The sequence below is a fragment of the Canis lupus genome, chromosome 21, assembly GCF_011100685.1.
Source record: "Canis lupus familiaris isolate Mischka breed German Shepherd chromosome 21, alternate assembly UU_Cfam_GSD_1.0, whole genome shotgun sequence".
Lineage (NCBI taxonomy): Eukaryota > Metazoa > Chordata > Mammalia > Carnivora > Canidae > Canis > Canis lupus.
This window is the reverse complement of record NC_049242.1, coordinates 16,325,947-16,350,595: the sequence shown is the minus strand read 5'-3', so window position 1 is coordinate 16,350,595 and position 24,649 is coordinate 16,325,947. Positions and strand designations below refer to the sequence as shown.

Below are 24,649 nucleotides of genomic sequence, written 5' to 3'. Positions count from 1 at the left end.
TTAAATCACATTCTAAGATGTAATGACAATTCAGGCAACGAGAGCCATTTCATAAAGTTACTGTATAGTTAACGAACATCACAGACAATAAATACTAAGGGAGCCCAGAGAAGGACAGCTCATACTAGGCTGGGTCAACTGAGGAAGGTTTCCCTTAGGAGATTCGGTTTGAGCAGAGCCCAGGAAAGGCCTGGACTGGAAAAGAGGAGAGGAGAAAATAACCCATAGTGCCAGTTGGCCTGGACTGAGGCTGACAGAACAAATGGACTTAAGAGGCTATTGTAATAGTTTAGCTTGGAATTGTATGGGTCTATAAAAGCTAGTAACCCTGGAAATGTAAAGGAAGGGCATAAAGTAGGAAGGAATCACAGTCTTGGTGGTTAATTGGACTTTGGCAGAGAGGTAAAGGTGAAGGACTCAGATGACTCCAAAATACTCTAATCCTGAGTGACCATGAGGAGATTGGTGCCATTAACAGTAATGTGAAAAAAATCAAAGGAGTTTTAGAAGGGAGTGTTATGTGATGACATTAATATTCTTTATAAAAGTTTAACTTGAACACCCATACCTCTCAGTTGTACTTAACTATCTATATGAGGGATACTAACCAATATAAGGAGCATCCCATTCTTTTTTTTTTTTTTAAAGATTTTATTTTATTTGTTCATGAGAGACACAGAGAGAGAGAGAGAGAGAGAGAGAGAGAGAGAGGCAGAGACATAGGCAGAGGGAGAAGCAGGCTCCATGCAGGGAGCCCGACGTGGGACTCGATCCCAGGGCTCCAGGATCACGACCTGAGCCCCTGAGGCCAAGTCAGACGCTTAACAGCTGAGCCACCCGGGAGTCCCGGAGCATCCTATTCTTAAAAGCACTCACTCTTTGGAAGAACCAAGGCTGAAATTCAGCCAGCTATTAAAATATTGAAATCTTTCTACACCACTTGGCAAATTATTATTTTAGCACTTTAAGTGATGCCCACCCCCACTCTATGCCCACCTGTCCTACTGTCCCAGTTACTTCTCCAGACTTCAAGCCTAAAGAACTAATAACCCATGGCACTGCAAGGGGCCTCAGCTCTGTGACCAGCTTCTGTTCTAATTGGGCAGTGTCTATGCCATAGTGGCAGTACTAAGCAAAATATTAAAAAAGCAAGTGTTAACAGCATTCAGAAAAGAGAGTAATCACCTCAACTTGGGCCAGTTACTCATTTAAACAACTGTGTGTGTGTAGGGGGTGCACCTGGGAGGCTGACAGTTAAGTGTCTACCTTCAGCTCAGGTCATGATCCCAGGGTCCTGGGACTGAGCCTCTCATGGGGCTCCCTGCTCAGCAGGGAGTCTGTTTCTCCCTCTCCTCTCTCCGTATGCATTCTCTTTCTCTCTCCCTCTCAAATAGATAAAAATCTTTTTAAAAAAATAAATAAACAACTGTTGAGGGCATATACTGTGGCTACACTTATAAGTGTAGTCCCAGCACTCAGGCTGCTCACACCCTAATACAGAGACCAACATATAAACAAATCATTGCAATCCATAGTAGTAGTACAAAAGAAGTATTCATAAAGTGCAATGGAAGGCACAAGGGGGATATTAGTCAATACCCAGCCTGGGAAAAGAAACAAAGCAATCACATAGTTTCACAGAAGTGATAGAAGACCTAAGCTGTGACGGATGGACAGGGGCCCCAGGCAGAGAAAGGAGGAAGACAAACCATTCCAAGCAGAGATACCAGTACTGTATGAGCCACATCCCAGCATAGTGTGCATAGAACAATGAAATGACCAATGTGTAATGCCTGGCACACAGTGTCAATAAGAAATAACAATAGATTCTATTCTAGCAGCTACTTCTCTGATTATGTTTTTTTTTTAAGATTTTATTTATTTATTCATGAGATAGAGAGAGAGAGAGAGAAAGAGAGAGAGAGAGAGAGAGGCAGAGACACAGGCAGAGGGAGGAGCAGACTCCACGCAGGGAGCCCGATGAGGGACTCGATCCTGGGTCTCCGGGACCATGCCCTGGACTGGAGGTAGGCACTAAACCGCTGAGCAACCCGGGCTGCCCTCTGATTATGTTTTTAAAGACTGATCCTAAAATTCATTTGTTTTGTCCAAGCCTATGCTAGCTCAACAAGGGACAGGGTAACCAAAATATCCTAGAAGGCATGGAGTGAGGCAGTTTGGAATTTTAAAATGAAGCACCTGGAATTAACTATAGTTGTCTGCATATCTTAGATGTGTGTAAGCAAAGATGAGAAAAGGACAGTAAATTAATTGCAAGTGAGAGGAGCAAAAAAATAATGAAGACCTTACTACTTTTCCAATTAACAAAGAAGGGCTTCCTGGAGAGGAATATTTTTTAAAAGAAGAGAACAAGCAAGTGCTAAACAGACCAGATGCCTTGAAAATTCAAGAAGTATTTAAAGACTAAGTCTTCAGAGGAAGACCAACAGGAAAGAGTAAATGTATGTATATGCTCAGCTGGAATGTGAAATGGAGAAAGGTTACCTAGAGAACAGAGACTACAGATAAATGACTATAAATTCAAACTAATAAAAGGGTTTGGCAATGTTACAGAATTTACCTACAAAAAGCCCTTCTGGAAATCTTTTAAAACCATGATCTATATTTTTGGGGGAGTAACTTCCCTAGCATCTTGGCCAACATTCATTTTGCCATGTTACACTCAAATTTTTCAGAGATGAACCAAAGCACTGGGGGTGTGTAAGTAATAGCAATAGGCTTTTATATCTTGCCTAATGTTGGATATTTGCATTTAATGTTTTCAATAACACAGGATATGACATGCAGTGTCATTCTGTTAGTACAGCTCCACATGTACAAAGCTTAGTACTGCAGCCTCCCAGATCCACTGATGAATGAGACCCAACGTTGCTGTCCTTGAAGAGATCACAAAAAGGTAGTCAGCAAAAACTAATTCCCTTCTACTTTAAACTGTGGTTATTTTCTAGAAAACAGCCTACATAAAAAGGCAAACAAAAAGTTTCATTTGGTCTGTAGTAGCCACACCAGTCATTGTCATTTAAAGCCAATTGTTTAAGAGAAAGGAAGCATCCTAGGCCAAGGAGAAGGGAGTCATCACCATTGCTTTCCAAAATTGTTGTATGAGCTGCTCCCTCAAAGGAAAAGGCCATCAGTACTCAGGAAGTGGCAGAGGTTTCCGACAGTTATAAACGATAGTGTCTGCAGCGTGACCCATGGTTCAAACTGCATAAAAATAAGAATTCACTGACAAATGATAACAAGTACTTCCTCACTTTCCTATCGCCTGAATCAGAGCCATTGTTTGGGTTGTAGTTCCTTGTTTAAATTAGGTTATTAAATCACAATGATGCTGGCCAAACATGCTAGTCATAAGCCATCAGGAAAACTTATCAAAAATACCAATATGTCAAGCCTTAAATGCACACACACACTTTTTCACTAAGAAAATCTGACCACAAAAAAAATAAAATAATAAAATAAAATAAAATCTGACCAGTACCAAGCGTATCTTTCAAAAACTTTGTTTTTTTCTCTCCTGAAAACCACAAATGAAGTACTATAATGTAGCAGAAAGAGAATCTGCAAACAGATCTGAGTTTTAGTGCCAATTCTGCCATCTATTATTTGAATTTTAACAAGTTACTTCATGTCTTTGGGCTTGTTTTCTTATATGCAAAATGAAAAAAAAAAATAGTACCTATCTCAGAGAGGTCTTTTTTTTTTTTTTTTTTTTTTTAAGTAGGCTCCATGTCCCCAGCATGAAGCCTATTGCACAGCCTGAACTTACAACCCTTAGATGAAGACCTGAGCTGAGATCAAGAGTCAGATGTTTGTTTAATCAACTGAGCCACCCTGGGCATCCCTCAGAGAGGTCTTATGATGATTAAGGTGGATAATGCATGCAAGTGCCTAGCAAGAATATGAAAGAAGTGAGAGTTTGATGTATTACTCGTACATTTTGTAAAGCATGTTTTTAAAAAAAATTTTTAAAGCATGTTTTATTAGCATGCACCTCCCAAGTCTGAAACCACTGCCAAATAGCCAAATACATATACAAACATATACAATGGTATAGGTTTAATATTCATTAGGAAGAAATTGTCATATAACTTTTTTTAAAGATTTCATTCATTCATTCATTTAGAGTGCACAGGCACGCAAGTGCAGGTAGAGGGAGGGGCAGTGGGAGAGAGAGAAATTCAAGCAAACTCCACACTGAGCACAAAGTTCATCATGGGGCTTGATCCTGAGGATCATAACCTGAGCCTAAATCAAGAGTCAGATGCTTAACTAACCATCCAGGCACCCCAGTGATATATATAAAACTGTAGCAAAACAAAACAAAACAAAACAAAACAAAAAACCCCAAAACCCAAAAAACAAAAAAACTTTACAATTTGTCCCAACTTTTCGCTTACAACAAATGACCCTGCAAAGCAAAACTTAAAAAAAAAAAAAAAAAAAAAATGCAGTCATCATGGAACTGAAAACAGCAACAAGGCACTGAGTTGGTAACAGTGAGAGCCTCTTACATACCAAGTATCATGTGGCCTTGAATGTGATATGTTTTTGCTTTTGACTTTCTATCTTGCGCTGTGACAGTGCAATATATCTTTAGTACACATTCATCACTATATGAATTATGTGTAAGGTATATACCACGGAAATAAAACATGACTGAATATCTTATTTCTAAAGACTTTTTTTTAAAGATTTTATTTATTTATTCGACAAACAGAGAGAGAGAGGCAGAGACACAGGTAGAGGGAAAAGTAGGCTCCATGCCAGAAGCCTGATACGGACTCAATCCCAGGTCTCAGGATCACGCCCTGGGCTGAAGGCGGCGCTTAAACCACTGCCCATCTAAAGAATTTTAAAATAACCTGTGACATCACTTTCATCATCTAATATGCTGAAGATTGTAAATCCACATCTCAAAGGACTACTTATTTCATCTTAGGTGTCAGAATAATATAATTACAATCATGGTTCAAATAACCAGGTTTCTCATAAAAGAAGTTACAGAGATCAGCTTAAATTTCCAATCTAATTTCCTTTAAAATGATAGCACTTTATTAAACAGAAGAATAATACTATCATTCTAAGCACATGTTTAAAGAGGAGACCACTATTTAGGCTTTAATAGAAAACAGAATACCTAGGCATGGTTTCCTGAAGTTGACTTTCTAATCAAGGTAGACTTTCAGAAGCAAAAGGCCTAAAGGTGACCTCTGTTCCCTTGAATTAGTGGACAAAAGAGGAAAATCCAAGTGGAATAGAAAACTATGAATATTTAGCAGTGACTAATCCATGCAGCATAAGTAAGGAATACTTACATGAACCTTAATTAACTTATTCTAAGCCAAATTTTGTTTTCTGTTTTTTGGGGTTTTTAAAAAAGATTTTATTTATTTATTCATGAGAGATACAGAGACTGAGAGAGAGGTAGAAGACACAGGCAGAGGGCTCCATGCAGGGAGCCTGATGCGGGGCTCCATCCCGGGTCTCCAGGATCACGCCCTGGGTGAAGGCGGCGCTAAACCTTGGAAAAGCTTAAAAAGGAGGATTCCCTAATGGAACTAGGATAAACTGTACTGAGCACCAAACTTAAGGGGACAATTTCTAAAGTAGTGACCTCATTCCTGCCCCACCAGTTTAGTCTCCTCCTTTATTTCTTGGAGAATACCTTTTGCGATCATCAGTGGAGGTCTCTTTATATCCTTTACTCTATAAAAATATCTCAGAGTCTGTATCTTAGAAGGTTTAATAGTCCCCTTCTGCTGTTAACATGGCTCATTTATTTAAAGTACATTCATTTAAGTCTTTTTACAAACACAAAAGCCTAGTCAGAAGAAAGTTTTGTTGTGTTAAAACCTCCATTATGACTTTTTTTCTCTCCAAAATTATCCAGCCTTGCTAGAAAATTGAGATTCCTCTTGATTCAACTTTATTATTGTCTAATCTGGATATCCTTAATAAATGTGACTTCCACGCTATCCTGAATTTAGGCCATGAATTACACAATCTTCTGTCTATTCCAGAAATACAAGTAGTACAGAAGCAATATAGCTCAAGGGCTTTGATGTCAACAGAACTCAGTTTAAATCCCAGCACTATCAATGATCAGTTATGAGATGTGGATATATCACTTTACCTCTAAGCCCTTTATTTCTCTATGAAAAAGATGTAGCTCCTCCATGCGGGGTGGAAGATACATCTATGAAAAGCACTTAGGCTGTACCTGTCACAAGGTGAATGCATTTACTCTGGTCAGCAGAGCAGTGTTTTGACCCTTACCACTTTAACACCAAGTTATGTTCTTAAAGTCAATTAAAGATTCAGAGAAGAGGGATACCTGGGTGGCTCAGCGGTTTAGCACCTGCCTTCAGCCCAAGGCCTGATCCTAGAGTCCCGGGATCGAGTCCCGCATCGGGCTCCCTGCATGGAGCCTGCTTCTGTCTCTGCCTTTCCCTCTCTCTGTGTATCACATGAATAAATAAATAAAATCTTACCAAAAAAAAGAGAGAGAAGGACTACCTGCACCATGTGTGTGCCAATGGAACCAATGACTATACTGACTTCACACTGCAGAGTGCCCACCTCTTGCCTTATAGAGTCTGATCCTGTCCCAGGCTTACTGACCTTTCAGTTCCTACAACATGACTGCTCTTTCCTACCTTAGGATACGCCCTCTACCTGGACAGAAATCTTGATCATCTCCCTCTCCTGTCTAACCTCTATTTAGCTTCCCAGTCTCTGCTTTGACACCACTGCTGCCTACAGGATTCTCTAATATCCAAGACTCAGGACTTCACTGAAGATCCCACAACAAACTACTCCTTAAAGCACACTCCTAATTATTATCACTATGTTCCCACTAAACTGTAAACTTTATGAGGTCTGTCTTTGCTTTCCACTTATCCCCAGCTATTAACATAGCATATGGTACATGGATAGTTCAATAAATCTTTCCGGATGAACATACAACTGTGCTGCTTTACTCTATGTTAGATATTTTATCTGCTATAAGACAATGATACATCATTGAAGCCTATAACCAACTTGAAGAGCCGCTCAGAAAAAGCTCCTAAAGAAATCTGACTTGAATAAATCTGCCTTTACCTAACCCGCGTGGGGAATCCCCACAATGTGAGCAGCAAGCGAGAGAACATCATGAGCTTGACAGACATGACAGCTGATCCTCTCCAGGTGCAGCACTGTGTGGCAACTTGGAACTGACACAAGTAACAGAAAGTAAGGATTTACAAATATACATAGTTAACTGGCTTCTTTTTGAAAATGAATCATAAAAAGTACTATCTTTACCTTAGTTCTCTAATATGGGCAGTACACAACTCCCACAGCAGTAGGCTTTAAGGGACATTTTTCCTAATGTCTTCATTCTTTAACCTCTCCCTGGCCCTCTCCCATACACAAAACAAAGAGCAAACTTTGCTGTACTCCCTCTCATGATTCTTTCTCTGTACGTATGTGGGGAGAAGGTTAGTAAAGACAACCCTGTAAGTTGTGACCTTTAAGTTACAGCTTCCAGATCATCAAAATAAGAATATGAATAAGTGGGCCTGTTTTTATGTGCCTGGCATTCTATATTGTTTCCCAAAAGGATTTCAGGCCATTGAGAATCAAGTTTTCCTCCCTCCCTATAACACATACACACACACACACATCCCTTCCTTATCTCAAGGTACAGGGAAGCAGGAAAAGGGAGGGGGAAAAGATACAGATTCAACAAACATTTGTAAAGATGATACTCTAATAAAACTATAAAAATTATGTAATACTATGGGTAGTACGCTGTGGAGTATGAGTACTTACAAGATAGAGTCCTTGATTTAAAGAGAGTAAGAAAAAAAATTTAAAAAAAATAGAGAGTAAGATAAGAGTACAAAAGATTCTAACACAAGACTAGAATAAGACATGTGCCCTGAAAGCAGTACAAAGAAAGATCTGATTGGGCACCTGAGTGTCTCACTGGTTGAGCATCACCTTCAGCTCAGGTCGTAATCCTGGGGTTCTGGAATTGAGTCCCACATCAGGTTCCCCACCGGGAGTGTGCTTCTCCCTCTGCTTATGTCTCTGCCTCTCTCTGTGTGTCTCTCATGAATAAATAAATAAAATCTTTAAAAAAGAAAAAAAAGAAGGAAAGAAAGATCTGACTGATCACACACTTTCCGAAAGATAAGAAATACCTCATGGAGGAGGTACTCAGTATCTGAGATGAGGCTTAAAAAAAGGATGGGATTGATAAAGGGGGGAGGGCACTGGGAGAGATATTTCAGACAAAAGAAACAATGTGGGCTAAAAGTATAGAAACAGGAAAAGAATGAGGATGTGTGGGGAATAGATTAGCACACTAGAAAGGTGGGTTGGGGTCACAGGGTAGAAAGCCCTGAATGCTACAGGATTTTGTTCTAAATAAAGCAAACAATTAGCTGCTGTACCTGGGTGGCTCAGCCAGTTAAGCATCTGACTCAGAAAAAAAAAAAAAAAAAAGCATCTGACTCAGGTCATGAACTCAGGGTCCTAGGATCCACTTTCATCAGGCTCCCTGATCAGCATTGGCTTGACCCTCCCTCTCCCTTTGCCCTTCCCCCCATTTGAGAGTGCACTTGCATGAGTACACTCTCTCAAATAAATACAATCTTTTTTTTTTAAGATTATTTTATTTATCAGACAGACAGAGAGAGAGAGAGAGAGAGGCAGAGACACAGGCAGAGGGAGAAGTAGGCTCCATGCAGGGAGCCCAAGGCGGGACTCGACCCTGAGACTCCAGGATCACACCTTGGGCGGAAGGCAGGCGCTAAACCGCTGAGCCACCCGGGCTGCCCAAATAAATACAATCTTAAAAAAAAAAAAAAAGTAAACAATTTGGAATCATTGTGGGCTCTGAGCAGAAGAGTGCTTGATGGAAGAAGAGGTGGTTAATGTACCCATGGGGACTACAGTAGAGGGCTAACCACAGGAAGCAAGGAGGACCTTCAAACTCATATAATCCACCTTTTACTGTCCCCTCACCCTATTCTTACTTCCTTCATTACTAGGCTTAAATTTCATGGTCAACAAATAAATACTCCCTTGCATATGTCCCTTAATCTCCATGTCTCTCACTTTCTTTTAGTGATTTGGCAAAAGGATAATCCTGGTTAAAAGAACCCTCCATCAACTTCTCACTCATACCCAAGAAAGTAAATGTAGCTAAAGAAACATACAGCCTATCAAATGGTCTTACTAACATGCATGAGACTTCAAAGCTACCTGTGATCAGGACGTCTGGGTAGTTCAGTGGTCAAGCATCTGCCTTCAGCTCAGGGCGTGACCCCAGGGTCCCAGGATCAAGTCCCACATCGGGCTCCCTGCAAGGAGCCTGCTGCTCCTTCTGCCTATGTCTCTGCCTCTCTCTTGAATAAATAAAATCTTTTAAAAAAAGCTACCTATAATCAAATCATATTTCCCTAGTCCATTTATTTTCTTTCTCTGCTAGAGGAATATTTATGTTTTCTTTTCTCCTCACTATGTTCATCCCCTGCTGCTACCCTCTCCTTGGGTATGTCCTTTCAGTCATACTGGCCTCCTTGTGGTTGTTCCCACCAGGCACACATCTACCTTAGGGTTTTGTACTTGCTTTTCTCTATGTCTTAAATGCTCTTTCTCCAGTGCCTAGAAGAGTGCCCTGCAAATAGTGAGAACTTAACAAAAATAGAGTAAATGAATTTGGAAACACATCGTACATTCAAGTATGCTATTTTGCTTTTTTCATTTATCATTAATTTACAAACATTTCCCGACATTACCAAGTATACTTCAAGGTCATCATTTTTAAGGGATAGTAATATTCCATTTTATGGATATGCCACAAATTATTTACAATTTGGGACTGAGAAACCAGGAGATTTACAAATGGGATCTTTTGGATGATTCTTCCTTTAATCTTTCTAAACCTCGATAGTTTCACCTCTAAAAATGAGCATAATATCTACTTCATAGGACTGCTGCAAAGAATGGATGTGGAATATAGACAGATATGGAGACATCAGTTTTGAAAACAGAGGCATCATGATGTCAATTGAATGAAAGATCATAGATCTTGGAAGCAACAGATTAAAATGTATTGTCCCTCAAGAGCTTGATCAAGTCACTTAATCTCTACGAACCTCAATTAAACCATCTATTTTTAAAAGTGGTTATAAAAATTAAAAGCAGGTACACAGAAGAATTTAAAATAATATCTAGCCCAGATAAGATAATTAATAAGTGCTAATTCACTCACTGCTCATAAACAACCAGGACTTTTCTTAAATTGTGAACCAGAATAAAAAAGATTAAAAAAAAAAAAGACGTTTATAAACTCCCCAATAACACACACATTGTTAATGCAAGTTTTGGGGCGTCTGGGTGGCTCAGTCAGTTAAGCATCTACCTTTGGCTCAGGTCATGGTCCCAGGGTCCTGGAAACCTGCCCCATGTCAGGCTCCCAGGTTGGCAAGGACACTGCTTCTCCCACTCACCCCTGCTCATGCTCTCTCTCTCTCTCTCACATAAATAAATAAATTAAATCTTTATTAAAAAAAAGTTTCCTTTTGATGAAATTTACAAGGCATATTTCAGATTTTTTATATAAATCTATTAATTTTGTTTCCTTTATTATGAAAAAGACAAGCAAAATAATTATTTTAATTACCAAATGATAGTATGAATAAATTTCTTTATCACATACTTCAATGTATATATACATTAGATCAGTGAACTATCATGATAATAAGTTGAGCAAGAAAATATTATGTAGATAGTCTCACTTGAGGGATTTTTTGAAGCAATCTGTAAATTGCGGCCACATACTACCAAGACACTACAAATTTATCAGTCCCTTCCCATATTTTTCAGATACAAGCTTGAATATGTGTGACTGGAATAGCTGACAAGTATGTGAGGTCCTCCAGGGTGTAATCATCTCTGCTTTCCTGGGACCTAGCCCAATGCCTGATATATAAAAGGAATTGGATGAACACTCGAGTAGGTAGATGGGTGGGCAGGTAAGAGACTAATTGAGTATGGTGGTCATTAGTGTTGTTTCTCCTTCTAGGATCTCCAAAGTCAATATTCTTATCTCCCTATCTTGTCCTTACATGCAGCAAAATAACCTGTTTGGGCCAAGGAATTATGAAAGGAAGTGACATGTGCCACTTCCAGATTGGGGCATTTATTATCTTTCTATGTCCTTTTTCCACTGCTATGGTGATCATGAAAGTATACGTTGAGAGGAGGCCTTCATAAATCCCTTAGTCTCTAAGTGAATGCAATGAGGGAACCCTCTGCTAACCCCAATGGAAATACAGTTTGAGTCACACATTTTTGTAGGGTTAAGTCACTAAAATTTTGAGTTCTGCTACATCAGCATAACCTAGCCCATCCTGACTAGTACAATAACCAAGATAATGACATTTATTTTAGAACAAGAAACTCATTAGAGTTTATTTTCAGAAAAAAACAAAATGAAACAGATAAGCAATCTATCTTGAACATGTCACTCAACCTGTCTATATGATCGTTCTCTCACCTGTGAAGTGGAACAAACCATCTACCTCACAGAACAGCTGTAGGAATTAAATGTCTATTAAGTACTCAGAAAGTAGGGCATATAAAGCTTTCAATAAACAGTAGCAGATTATTAGTATTACTGTGCACTCGATATTTATACACTACATATTTCATTTTATTCTCCCTCCTCTTACGCCTTATTCATTTTAACTTCTAGCCAATTTTTTCCATTCAAAAAATCTTTATCAACATGGCTGGGCTACAGTGCCCAGATATTTGACCAAACATTCTGGATGTTTCTATGAAGGTGTTTTTTGGGATAAGATTCACATTTAAGTCAGTAGACTTTGAGTAAAGCAGCTTTACCCTCCATAATGTGGGTCTCACCTAACCAGGTGAAGGACTGAATAGCAAAAAAGACTGACCTCTCCGGAACAAAAAGGAATAGTGCAAGCAGGCTCTCTTTGGACTCAAATTGCAACTCTTCTCTGGGTCTCTAGCCTGCCAGCCAACCCTACAGATTTTGAACTTACCAAGCCTCCATAATCACATGAAATAATTCCTTAAAATAAATCAATCTCTGTGAAAAAAGGAATACATACACAGAAAGAAACATTCTATTGGGTCTGTTTCTCAGGAGAATTCTGACTAATAAAGATTGTTTGCCTAGTGACACTGAGGAAAATGAGAGCCTCAAAGGACCCATTCTCTTTTCCCACTACATCACACTGTAAAATGCCCTCCAAACTCACATTCTACTCTGAGGGGCTAGGGTGGGAGGTGGAGGGTAATGAGAAAGAGAGAAACCTTGCAACCATAAGCCATAAAGTCCAAGGAGCCCCTTCAACATTGACATTATACATGTATACGTGTAAATACCTGGATGTGACCAAGTGATGTACTATTCTTTCTCTGGTCTCCTGATTCAGTTACTTTGGATAAAAGAAAACAAATATTCCTAGTAAATCAATAACATTTGCAGACTTCGAAAGAAGAGGAAAAAGAATTAGTAAAGATGTAGAAAATGAAAAGAAAAATAAAAAATAAAACTTGTGTCAATTAAGTTTCTAGAAGATGCATTATCACAACTGCCATGCATTTGGATCAATCTGAAATGATGATACTATGGGGAGTGTGGTTTTAGGACAGAGTGGGGAAGAAACCAGCATGTGATCTATTAAGTTCCCACCATGTCCCAAGGCACTGTGTGTGTGCTTTCATTTGTCACCATATTTAATCCGTGGTAGACTTTGCTCTGTTTAGGCTTTTTTTGGATAGTCATTCATTCACTCCCTCAAAAAAATACTTATTTTGTGCCTTATATTTTTATAGGCTCTTTTGAGTACTGGAGAGTGCTATCTAGCTAACAGGGACACATACAAAAGAGTAAGTGTGCAGGGTGAAAAAAGACCAACTATGTTGCCCTAAAGTCAAGAAGGCTTCAGAGAAGAGGTGATATTTCAGCTGGATTACAGGTACGAGTTTAACTTGGAAAGAAGAGAGATAGTATTCCAGATAGAATTTCTGACACTGTAAAATTCAGTTGAGTCTCTGTTCTAAGTTGCTAAAAGTACATGTGTGCATTGAGGAGCAAAGGGGAGGGAAAGGGCCTTTATATCCAGACCATTCATGGAATTTATGTGCATATAAAGATAGCTGGGAATAGCTTGGTCAACTAGACAGATATAACTACAGATAAAGAAAATCATTACAAAGGTTGATAAAAATTCAACCTTGAATAAAAACTGAGGCTTACAATTATAATAATGATGTTTATTATTAAAAGGCATAAAAGCATTTCATGTCCTCTAACTAAAAAAAATTAAGGTTGAGTTTATACATGGTCCCAACTAAAAACCTATGGTCCAGAATTGGCAACTACGATAATCATTATTATGTAATAAATATGTATGTGGAAGTTTTCTCAACAAAATGAAATAAAACCCAACTCGTTGATATAAGGAAAATTATTATTATAGCAATACACATATATGTGGAATCTGTGTCCTAAAATATAAACTAAGCCAAAGGGTGGCTGAGTAAGGTCAAACAAATCACCAAAAAGGAAAAAGAACTCTTAAATTATATTTCTAAATAGTTTAAGTGGTCAAGAAAGGAATGTATAATGAAGGAAGATAAATTAAGGGCTCACAGATCATTTGGTCTCTTCCACCCTTTTGTTCCCCCTTTTCTGCTGATAGTTCCCTTTTTCATAATTTCTCTCCTCCTTCTTCTTCTTCTTTTGTGTGAGAAAGACACAACCGACTGCGCCACCCAGGTGCCCTTCATCACTTCTAAGGAGAATTCAGAGATCCTCATTCCAAAAGTTCTCTTTCAATTTTATTTTACCAATAAGACTCTGCAAATAATCATATACAAAATCCCCAAATATGAAACAGACTAAAGCTCAGGCTCAAAGAGTTCAGAGAGAGAGGGGTTACTGAAGCACCCTAACTTGGCCTCCACTTTACCCTTCATCCACCAACCCTCTGAGACAGCTCCCCAAATAGCCTTAATTTTCCTTAGCGCAGTATGTAATATGCTGCTCCTTGTTCAATCCTCTCAATTTACAAATGAAAGTGTAGCTTAGTGAATTAATTTAATTAATTCTGAAAAAAAAATCCCTGTTTCATTTCCTCTGCTGAAATAAAATGCTTTCTCTTCCTCATAAACTGTAATTTAAATTTCTGGGTTAAAAATAATTCCTTATAAGTTACAAATTCATTCAATCAGTCTATCTGAATTCAAGATTCAGGGCTAAATATTCTGCTGGGGACATGTCATCTGTTTTCATTTAATCATCACCAAATCCCCAGATCAAGAAACTGCGTTTACTGTTTGTTTGTTTTTTAAGATTTTATTTACTTGAAAGAGACCATGCACTTGCAGGGTGGAGGGAGCACAAGCAGGTGAGAGGCAAAGGGAGAAGGAGAAGCAGACTCCTCGCTGAGCAGGGAGCCCTGCGCCATCCCAGGACCCACGGACCACGTGACTGAGCCAAAGGCAGAGGCTTAACTGACGCAGCCAATCAAGGGCCCCAAGAACAGGGTTCAGAGAAGTACCGTAACTTTCCTAAGTTCACAGAGCTAGCAGAGTGGAATGCTGTTCTATTCAACTCCAAAAGCCAAACCTCAGACTCTTGCATTCTTTCTAAGTCCAAACCTTTTCCTAGTCTTTACCTGTCTTTACACAGGTTCCCAGAAATACAAACTGGTAAGAGATCTCGTCACTTCACACAGTCTTGTCATGCTTCAGGCAGCCAAGCACAAAGCCATCAAGTCTACTTTAAACTTCTAAACTCAAGCTTCAGAACTGCAGAGATGCTAATCCCCACCCTCAAATCTTGACTTTCTTCTACAACTTTCTTTACAACCGTGGGCTACACGTTATGTTCAGTCTTATGGAGAACAGGAATGGTTAAAAACCCTTAATCAGAGGGCGACAAAATCAACTTTGAGCTGAGCAAGAGATGACAGGCTGGTGTTTTGGGTTGAATACTACATATTACCTAATAGGATACTGGAAATGTGTATTTAAAGGCTGCTTTTGGACAAACGATGACTGTCACGACGGAGTAGGAGTCACAGGTGGCATCAAACAATTTTAATTTGACGGGAGGTGAGGAGAATTTGAATTAGAGCATCATCTTCTGGGAGCAGAAGCTGAAGTGACTGTCACAGCCAATTTTAGAAGAGAGTGTGGAAACCAGGATTGATATTAAACTACTGGTTCACGGGAGAAGAGATTTTAAACAGAACTGAAACTTGGTGCCACTGTCTAGAAACTGTGAGCCAAAGATCGGACAAGTCCTAGGCATTAGGGGTCTGAAATTCTGGGTGAGCTCCAGTGCCTAGGCTCGGGTCCATTAGGCAGGGACTGCGCAGCCCGAGCGCTCCCCGACGCCCGCCCCGCCCCGCCCCGCCCCGCCCCGCCCCGCCTTACCTTCTGTAGGATGTAGTGAACCGAGTACTTCGCGCCAGTAAAATGGCGGGAGGTGAAACTGGTTGACCAGCGCAGGCTGCTGAGGGCCTTCACGGCCGGCGGTACAGGGATGGCGACCCCAGGCGTCAGGAGAGCCAGGAGCAGGAGCAGGACGGCGGGGCGCCCCATGGCTACGGCTCCGGCTGGCGGCTGCAGTGCGGGTGGGAGCGAGACCGGCAGAGACGCGGAGCTAGAGCCGAGCCCAGCCCGCAGCTCCGCCCACCGCACAGAGGCTCCTCCCCGGAGCAACGCCGCCCAAGCCTGGGCGCCCACGCCGCCCCGCCCCGCCCCGGTCCCCGGCGGCGCCGCAGCCTTTCACGTTCCTCTGGCGCAGTCCCCTCTTCCGAGTCCACCTTCATCGCGGCCCCAGTCCAAGTCCACCCCTTTCCCACCGGACCGCCGGAATCCCATCCTGGGGACAGAGCGCTCTCCAAGCCCAGCACCTCCTTTCCTGCCCTGCCCGGTCGGCCTCAGTTCCATTGCCACCCCCCTTGCCCTCCGCAAACCCCATATAATAACAATAATAATAAGAGCTGCCATGACAATTCCTTGAGCGTTCTCTACGTGTCCCTATATCGCTAGGCATAATGGCACACACGCCTCTAACTCCAGCATCACAGCAATCCGTGTGTCGCGTGATGGCTACTCCCACTGACAGCTGAGGAAACCGAGGTCCCGAGGGGTGGAGGGCATTGCACTGGGTTACTCAGGAGGCAGGGGAGCGCGGCTTCGCAGCCCGCTCGGTCCGGCCCTCGCATCCCACCTCCATGATGTCAGCCAACCACCTCTTGCGGTAGTCCGCTCACCCATCACCCCGAACCTCCGCGCTGCCCACACAAGCCATCCCTTAGCTGGAGTCTCCGGGGCCCGGAGCCCCCCCGAGTCCCGCTAGGTCCGGGTCCCTTCGTCCAGGATACGCCCCGGTCCCCTGCCCCGGGCGGGTAGCCCGCTTCAGACCCCGCTTCCATCCCCCTCTTGCTCTTCTCCGCGCCACCAAGCTCCCCTGCCCAGCTCCCACTCCTCCTTCCAGGCGCCCTGCCGAACCCCGATCTGAGGGGCGCTACCACCCCTTCCTGGGACCCCCACGCTGCCCCCAAAACCAACTTTATAGACTGTGCCACTGCGGCACCAGTCGGGGAAAAACATCCCCCAAACCCTGTCTCTACCCACAGTTTGACGAAAATGGTCGTTCCCAGAAACTCACAGAACGCCGCGTTCAATCTCCACCCTCGGCGGCGCCTTCTTCTGATTGGCTGTGAGCAGCCACTGCCCAAACGTCACTTCCGGCGGAAAAGGACGCGGGAGTTTTGATTGGAAACTTGATTCGTCGCCGGGTCCCAGCGGTCGGCACCGCGGAGCGTCGCCCGGACGAGTCTCGGTCGTGTGCCTCAGGTGAGGAGCTGTGGAGCGCAAAGGGCGAGACTCCTAACGTGGCCCTGAGTGTCGTCGTGGGTGAGACTTAGAGCGTTCCCTGTTGTTTTCTCAGGAGTTAGTCTTTCTCTGTAGAAGGGTGGCCATGAGAGTGAACAGGAAAAAGGGTCTGTCTGTCATTTAGAATTAGGCCGTGCTGTTGATACAGTTCAGCGAGCGTTTCCTCCACATTTGCCTAGCCAGCGAGCTAGATGAGGGTGAGCCTCTGGAACCGATAAAACAAAGGAAAAGTACCATCCGGGTTTTGAGGTGCTCGGAGATGCGGCTTTAGCAGGCTTTGCTGAGTAATTGAGTGCTGAAAAGGGGGCTTTTCCATATCGTTTTGTGACCTAGAGGGAAGAGTGTTTTGTCAGTGTGCTCAAATCGGAAACTTGAAATTGTTCTACATTCCTTACCTATCTTATACTCAGCCAGTCATTATATCTCGAATCCACACAGTCCTCCACTTGTGGGCCACTTGGAACACCGTGACTTCTCCATAGCTCCAGTCTCCAGCCTCCCAGCTGGCTCTTACTTCGTGTTACTTTCCAATCCAGTCTCCACATTGCCAGGCTATCTGGTAAGTCGCAGATCTGGCCAGAGCACTCCCGGTTTAAAATCTTTACTTGCCTCCTATTTGCCCTCAAGGTAAGCCTAACCTTCTTCACATATTTTACAGGGCCCTTCTTGCTAGCCTTTGCCTGCCTCTCCATATTTGTTTTGTACTGCTCCAGCCCTATGAAAAGTCTTTGAGTTCCTCAAATCCACCGTCTCACCTCACCTCCAGATCGCTTCTAACCTGGCTAATTCATACTCATTCCTTAAGTTTCAGTTTTATTGTCTTTTAACTCAGGAAGCCTTTCTGCACCCTGCAAAACTGGGTCACAAAGTACCTAGTAGTTAGTGATAGCAGATAGTTTGGATATTGTTTTTGACTTATTTATTTGAGAGAACGCACAAGGAGAGGGAGAAGCAGGCTCCTCGCTGAGCAAGGAGTGTAATGGGGGCTCCATCCCAGCACTCCAGATCATGACCCAAGTGGAAGGCATACACTTAACTGACTGAGCCACCAAGGCACCACTATCCTGCAGATAGTTTTTTTTTTTTTTTTTTTTTAAGATTTTATTTATTTATTCATGAGAGACACAGAGAGGCAGAGACACAGGCAGAGGGAGAAGCAAGACCCATGCAGGGAGCCCGACGCGGGACTTGATCCCGGATCTCCAGGATCATGCCATGGGCTGAAGGCGGCGCTGAACCACTGGGCCACCCAGGCAGCCCTATCCTGAAGATAGTTGTAAGTGCCTCCCTTTGCCAAGAATTACTAGGTACTGGGATTACAATAGTGAACAAGTTAGATTCCTCACCAAGTGGAACTTAACTCTTATAGGTGGAGTTAAGAATAGAAGGGGAAACTGAGTTAGGCTCGTTTCAGGTGGCCTCTCTCAAGTCTTGAAAAACAAAATTTGACCAAGTAAATTTGAAGATCAAGTTAGCTTTTTTAAATGATTCAGACAACATCTTACCTAGCAAATAAAAGAGAGCTCCAAAGAGTCATACAAAATAGGTTTTTATAGGAAAGAAAGTAGGGCAAGGAAGTTATTAGCAAAAGAAAAGGATTGTTCTGGGCAAGGTCAGTCTTCCTCTGGGGGAAGGGCAAGGAGTCTTATGCAGATTGCCTTTCTGAGATGGAGAGAGCTCTTGTTGGCACTGATCCAGAAAATTCCTTATTGACCAGTTAAGACTATATTTCTGGGGGAAGTTGAAACTGCAGTTAGCTGAGGTAGTTAGCCCCAGTTTGGGGACTCTGCAAATGACTTCATTTGGGGCCTGTGGCTTTTTTTCTAACACAAGAGTTGACTCTTAAAGCAAGGCCTAAAAGATGAGAATGATCCAGCCATGCAATAAAGAAAAGGAAGAACATTCCAGAATGAATAGATTGTACAAAGGCCCTAAGCCAGGGAAGAAGTTGTCATCTGAGTGCTCAAAAACCTAAGGAAAGATCTGTGCTGCTGGAAGGTATTCAGAAAGGATAGGTGATGAAATGAGCCTTGAGAGATGGGCAGGGACCAGATCTTGCAGTTAGGAAGCTAATGCGGCAGCAGAAGCAACAGGTGATGATGTTTGGATTACGTAGTAGCAGAACATATGTGGGAAAAGTGGACAGTGGTTCTTAGATTTGGAAATAGAAGGACATACAGATGAGTATAATTTGAGACTTGAGGGAAAAAGAAATGAAAGATGATTCCTAAGTATCTGACCTGACTTAACTGGTTGAAGAATAGTGCTATTTGCTGACATGGAGAAAATTTCAAGAAAAGAATGTGCTGTCTGTTCGATTGAATGGGGGCCCCAAATGTGGGGCAGTGATTGAGTGAAAACCAGTGGCGTGGGCGGTGAAAGGATTCACCCAAGGCAGCACAAAGGAGATAGTTTATTGAATACACCACAAGGGAGTGGTGGGCAGGACAGCAAAGGTGAGACTGTCTGACAGGAGAGCATGAGTAGGGCTGTATTTAAAGGGGAAGATAAAGAGGTATGGCAACGTAGGGAATTTTCCCTTTTTTGGTAACTGTGCCTGCTGTAAGTAGCCCATTGATCTGTTTAGGGCCTATGGATATTTTGAGGTAGGTCTCCTGTCTGTATTCAGGCAGGTGGTCACCGTAGGCCCTTTTGCCTTGCTCTTCATTACGTTGCTCAAGCCTGTTGTCTAAAAGCAGCCTCTACAAAGAAGTTTGAAAGGAAACTAAGAATTCAGGTTTTTTACCTATTAAAACTTGAGGTGTCTATGGAACATCAAAATAATGGCTGTCTATAACTGTCTCCTCCATGTGGAAGTCTGGAGCTTGCAGATATTGTATGTACCTTAATGTCACTTCCTTAGTAGTTACACATTGTCTTAGCCAACAGTTTATAAATTTCTTGAACACAAGAGCCTGTATTTTCTATCTAATTTTGTCACCCTCCCTATCCCTTCATCTATCATAAACTCAATGGACAAACTGTGTTGTATTCACCAAGAGTTTCCTGGGTGGTGTCTTGGGGGTTTTTTATTGTTAAGGATTTTTTTTTTTTTTTTTTTTTTTAATTCAAGTAGGCTCCACACCCAACATGGGGCTTGAACTCATGAGATGAAGAGTCGCATGCTCCGGATGCCCTGCCTTCAGCTCAGGGCCTTATCCTGGAGTCCCTGCATGGAGCCTGCTTCTCTCTCTGCCTCTCTCCTTCTGTGTCTGTCATTAATAAATGGATAAAATCTTAAAAAAAAAAAAAAAAAAAGTCACATGCTCTAAGCTAGCCAGCTACCTGTCTTGGGTGGTATTTTAAAAGTATTTTTCACCAATATTTCTCCAAATAAAAGAGGTTTCGTTTTTTTGTTTAATTTTCTGTCTCCTGCTTTCTCATCTCTTTCTAGAATTTTCACGTTATGTCAGTAAATCATTTCTCAAGGATTTGTTATGACTACTTTTAGAAAACTTAGACAAAGTATGCACCCTTGGGGGTAAACCATTAAGTAAACAGCTCAAAATATAATACAGCCTGTACAATATAAAACAGGAAATCTGAGAGTAGCAAGGTGACAGATTTTCTTGCATAGCAAGAACAGTTTTGGGAGGCTGCCCTAAGATTGGCCACTCTGACATGAAGATTGTTTTGAGTTAAAAGCAATCAAAACCCAGCAGATTCAGGGAAAGCTTTTCTGCAGCCCCACGCCCTGCCCACCAACTGCCTAAAAAAACATTTAGATAGAAGACCTCATGCAAGAAGAGAGCTATCATCACAGATAACTATATTATGATAAATAGTAAAGTAAGGTAGACAGGAGAAACCTAGCAAGGCCTTATGATCAAAATCCCCTCTTATTCCCATTGTTTTTGAATGGCCCCCACAAACATTTGTTTACCAAACATTTACTCTTTTTTATTTTTTCTGAGGATTGTATGCCTTCCTTTGGAAGTCCTGGACCCCTACCCACTTCTATTTAGTTTGGGATGACATATATATACCTTATTTTGTCTGAGTGTCTTTGGAATTTTCAAGTCTGCAGATTCCCTGTATGTATGCATACTATTAAATTTGATTTTCTTGTTAATCTGTCTCCTGTCAATTTGATTCTTGGTCCAGGGACAGAAATTTGTGTCCCCCAACAATGTTAAACATTTAAATTTTTCTGGATGATCTAACATTTAATAAGAATTATTCTAGATTTTCTAGTCTAGCCCAAAGGAGAAAATAATTACGTCAGTGTGTGTGCATATAATAGGGGCATGTTTTTTTCATATTAAGGTGCCAACTAGGAAATTGGTAGTGAAGAAGGTAAGCCGAAACGACCCCAGATAGTAGACCAAAGATTTACAAAGTAATCTAAAAGACTGTAATGCTCTCAGACTTTATAGTTTAACTATAACCACATTAATCACAAATGTTGGTCACCATCAGACAGCCTAACTGGCTAGGCCAGTGATTTTCAAGTATTGCCAACATAAACATTATCTGGGAACTTGTGAGACATGCAAATTCTCTGGCCCTCGTCCCAAATTTACTGAATCAGAACTCAGGTTAGGACCCAGAAGTCCATTTTATCAGACCCTCCAGGTGATTTTGATAGACTCTAAAAGAGAACCACTGGGCTAGTATGAAAATGGGTGGTAATCAATGAGTTATGTATCTGGGCCCACCGACAAAACTATCTTTCGTGTGAAAAGGATGCACTAGCTATATTAGCCTGATTCCATTAAAATATTTGATTAACCTAATACCCCTCTTCAAACAACTTTCTCTATACATATAGTCATACCCAAAAGAAAATATGGGCTTAAAATGTGTCCTTCCTGTGCTGTAATTTTTCATGATATATTAGTAAAGTGTCTTTGGATATGATTTAGATCCCCATATAGCTTGACTAGAAAGAGAAAGCAAGTATTCCATGTTAAATACTGGACCCCACATATTTTAATAAATATAAGTCAGAATCTTCTTCATTCCAGACATTCCTGGGAAATCTCTGGGCCTTCAAAACAAAAGCCTACTGAGCCCCTAATTAGTTCCCATCAACCTACCCTAACACATTTTTCTCCCCCTCTATCTTAACCTCCTTGTTTATACTTTTAGGTGTAAGAGATTGAGAGGACCCAAAGTTTTCTTTGTATTTTATTTCTAAGTTCCCTACCTAGTATTTTTTTTATTATATTTATTGATTTTTTTAAAGTGTAAATGTAAAACATCTTCAAAATACTTTAAACATACAAAGAAAATAAAAATCACCTTTAGGGATCCCCGGGTGGCGCAGCGGTTTAGCGACTGCCTTTGGCCCAGGGCGCGATCCTGGAGACCCGGGATCGAATCCCACGTCGGGCTCCCGGTGCATGGATCCTGCTTCTCCCTCTGCCTATGTCTCTGCCCCTCTCTCTCTCTCTCTGTGTGACTATTATAAATTAAGAAAAAAAAAAAAAATCACCTTTAATCCGGTAACTGCGAAGGATTATGTATTTGCATAACTATTCTCTCCCCACTCTTCCAAGCTAAGACTCAGTCCCCTTATATTTTCTCATGGCATTATGTACATTTCTTTTATAGAATCTGCCACGTTTTCAGTAAAATTTTTTCATGTGATTGTCTATTTTTCCCATCACTTATCCCCAATACCTGATATTTAGCAGCTGCACAACAAATAACTGATAAATTGAATTGGAATATGATTTGCTGGCTGTGATGGAGCCAAAGAAATGAAATGCTGTATTACCATCCTTCCCAATAAAATCAAGAAGAAAGATAAATTGCAAGAGATACTACATATGAAATTGTTTCCAGGTCATTGTAATTATAAGGTTTTGTAACTTTTTTTTTCCTTAAGATTTTAATTTATTTATTCATGAGAGACAGAGAGAGAGAGAGGCAGAGACACAGGCAGAGGGAGAAGTAGGCTCCATGCAGGGAGCCCGATATGAGACTCAATCCTGGGACCCCAGGATCACGCCCAGAGCCAAAGGCAGATGCTTAACCGCTGAGCCACCCAGGCATCCCTGTAACTTTGATATTTACTTATTCCTGATGCTTCAGTTCTCCATCAAACGTGAAGTCACCACAGTACAAGTCAAGCAGTGGAGAGATCAACTAGATGATAAATGTCATAAAGGAAATACTACGAAAGCAGCAAAAAGAACAGTGACTTCCTGAAAGGATCTTCTTGGATTTTTGTCCGCCAGACAATGAGAAGCCTTTTTGCCATTTTTGGGGGCTTTACCAGGTGAAACAAATAGTAAAAACAGTTTACTAGGGGATCCCTGGGTGGCGCAGCGGTTTAGCGCCTGCCTTTGGCCCAGGGCACAATCCTGGAGACCCGGGATCGAATCCCACGTCGGGCTCCCGGTGCATGGAGCCTGCTTCCCCCTCCCTATGTCTTTGCCTCTCTCTCTCTCACTGTGTGCCTATCATAAATAAAATAAAATAAAAAATTTAAAAACAAAAAAACAAAAAAAAAACAGTTTACTGACCTTTTTCATTTTAGTTCTCAAATTTGCCATTAAGTTGTAAATACTTAGTTTTTTAGACATACTTCTTTGATCCACCAGAGGGCAATAGACCCTTATATAAAGATAATTTAACCAACTTTAAAAACACAGCAATTAGTGCTTGCACAATTAATTTAGAAATTAAATATTTCTGCTTGTGTTTTTTGTTTGTTGGTGAGCTTCCCAATTAGACAGTAAGCATTTTATTTCTCATTGTTTCGCCTACAAATTTATCAGTGTCCTAGTTATATTTAAGGCTTAATCCATTTCCTAAAGTTTGAATTTGATAACAGTTGTGTAAAGAATATAATTTGGTGCATGCCCATATAGTTGTGGTACAATAAAAAATTCTAGTTTAGAGCCCTAGAGAAGATAGTCTCTGCTCATTATATGATTGCAATTAAGGGGAAAAAAACAAATGAGGATATAATTTGAATGATTAAAATAAGTTTTAAATAAAGTACTAGATATGAAAACACTCTGTGCACTCTGATGTATATACAATTATGATTATTTTATGATTTGGTAAAATAGTGGGTTGTTTTGTTTTTGTTTTAAAGAGAGAGGCAGAGAGAGAAGCAGGCTCCATGCAGGGAGCCCGATGTAGGACTCAATCCTGGGACTCCAGGATCATGCCCTGGGCCAAAGGCAGACACTCAACTGCTGAGCCACCCAAGCGTCCCAAATTGTGTTTTATATTTAATGGTATATGGTAAAACTGGCTTAAGAAGAGGAAAGCTGAAAATCTGGAAGGAAGTTAACTGCTGATGTTCAGATCGACAATTTTTAATCTCAGCAGAGATTAGCCATGGGGATATAATGAGATGGTCCCTCTAAGATCTTACTCTGGTTCCAGGAGAAAACTCTAAACACATAAGTTTACTATGATGTGCTAAATGCCAAATTAAAAAGTAGAGTCCTTAAGCTGGGAAAGCTTCCTGGAGAAGAAAGCTTTAGAAAAAACTTCTTAGAAAATAAACATTAGTCAGGAAAGTAAAAGAACATTTTAGAAGGAAGAAGGAAAAGAAGCAAAGGCAGAGAAATGTAAAACATATTGTAGTGGGGGAGTAGTACAGGTAAGAAAGAGAATAAGGGATTCAACTCAGATTTTTTTTTTAAGATTTTATTTATTCATGAGAGACAGAGAGAGAGAGAGAGAGAGGCAGAGACACAGGCAGAGGGAGAAC

At 41.1% G+C, this 24,649-nt stretch overlaps 2 protein-coding genes across 10 annotated transcripts in view; one reads left to right on the top strand and one right to left on the bottom strand.

The window, feature by feature from the left end:
* Positions 1 to 16,833, bottom strand: part of PRCP (prolylcarboxypeptidase) — a 65,281-nt gene extending 48,448 nt beyond the window's left edge. The window contains exons 1-2 of one of the 3 annotated variants that reach the window (XM_038568483.1): positions 16,745 to 16,833; positions 15,502 to 15,690 (exon numbers count right to left, since the gene is read on the bottom strand). In XM_038568483.1, coding sequence (XP_038424411.1) covers positions 15,502 to 15,669 — 168 coding nt within the window. In that variant the 5' untranslated portion in view covers positions 15,670 to 15,690; positions 16,745 to 16,833. The other 2 variants (XM_038568484.1, XM_038568482.1) reach the window with 2 other exon arrangements.
* DDIAS (DNA damage induced apoptosis suppressor) overlaps positions 16,816 to 24,649 on the top strand; it is a 28,243-nt gene continuing 20,409 nt past the window's right edge. For 4 of the 7 annotated variants that reach the window (XR_005375600.1, XR_005375596.1, XM_038568481.1 and 1 more), the window contains exons 1-2: positions 16,816 to 16,932; positions 17,410 to 17,530. The gene's annotated coding sequence lies outside the window, so the exon portion shown is untranslated. Of the gene's footprint in view, positions 16,933 to 17,409; positions 17,599 to 23,035; positions 23,198 to 24,649 lie in introns of those variants that run through there. The other 3 variants (XR_005375597.1, XR_005375598.1, XR_005375599.1) reach the window with 3 other exon arrangements.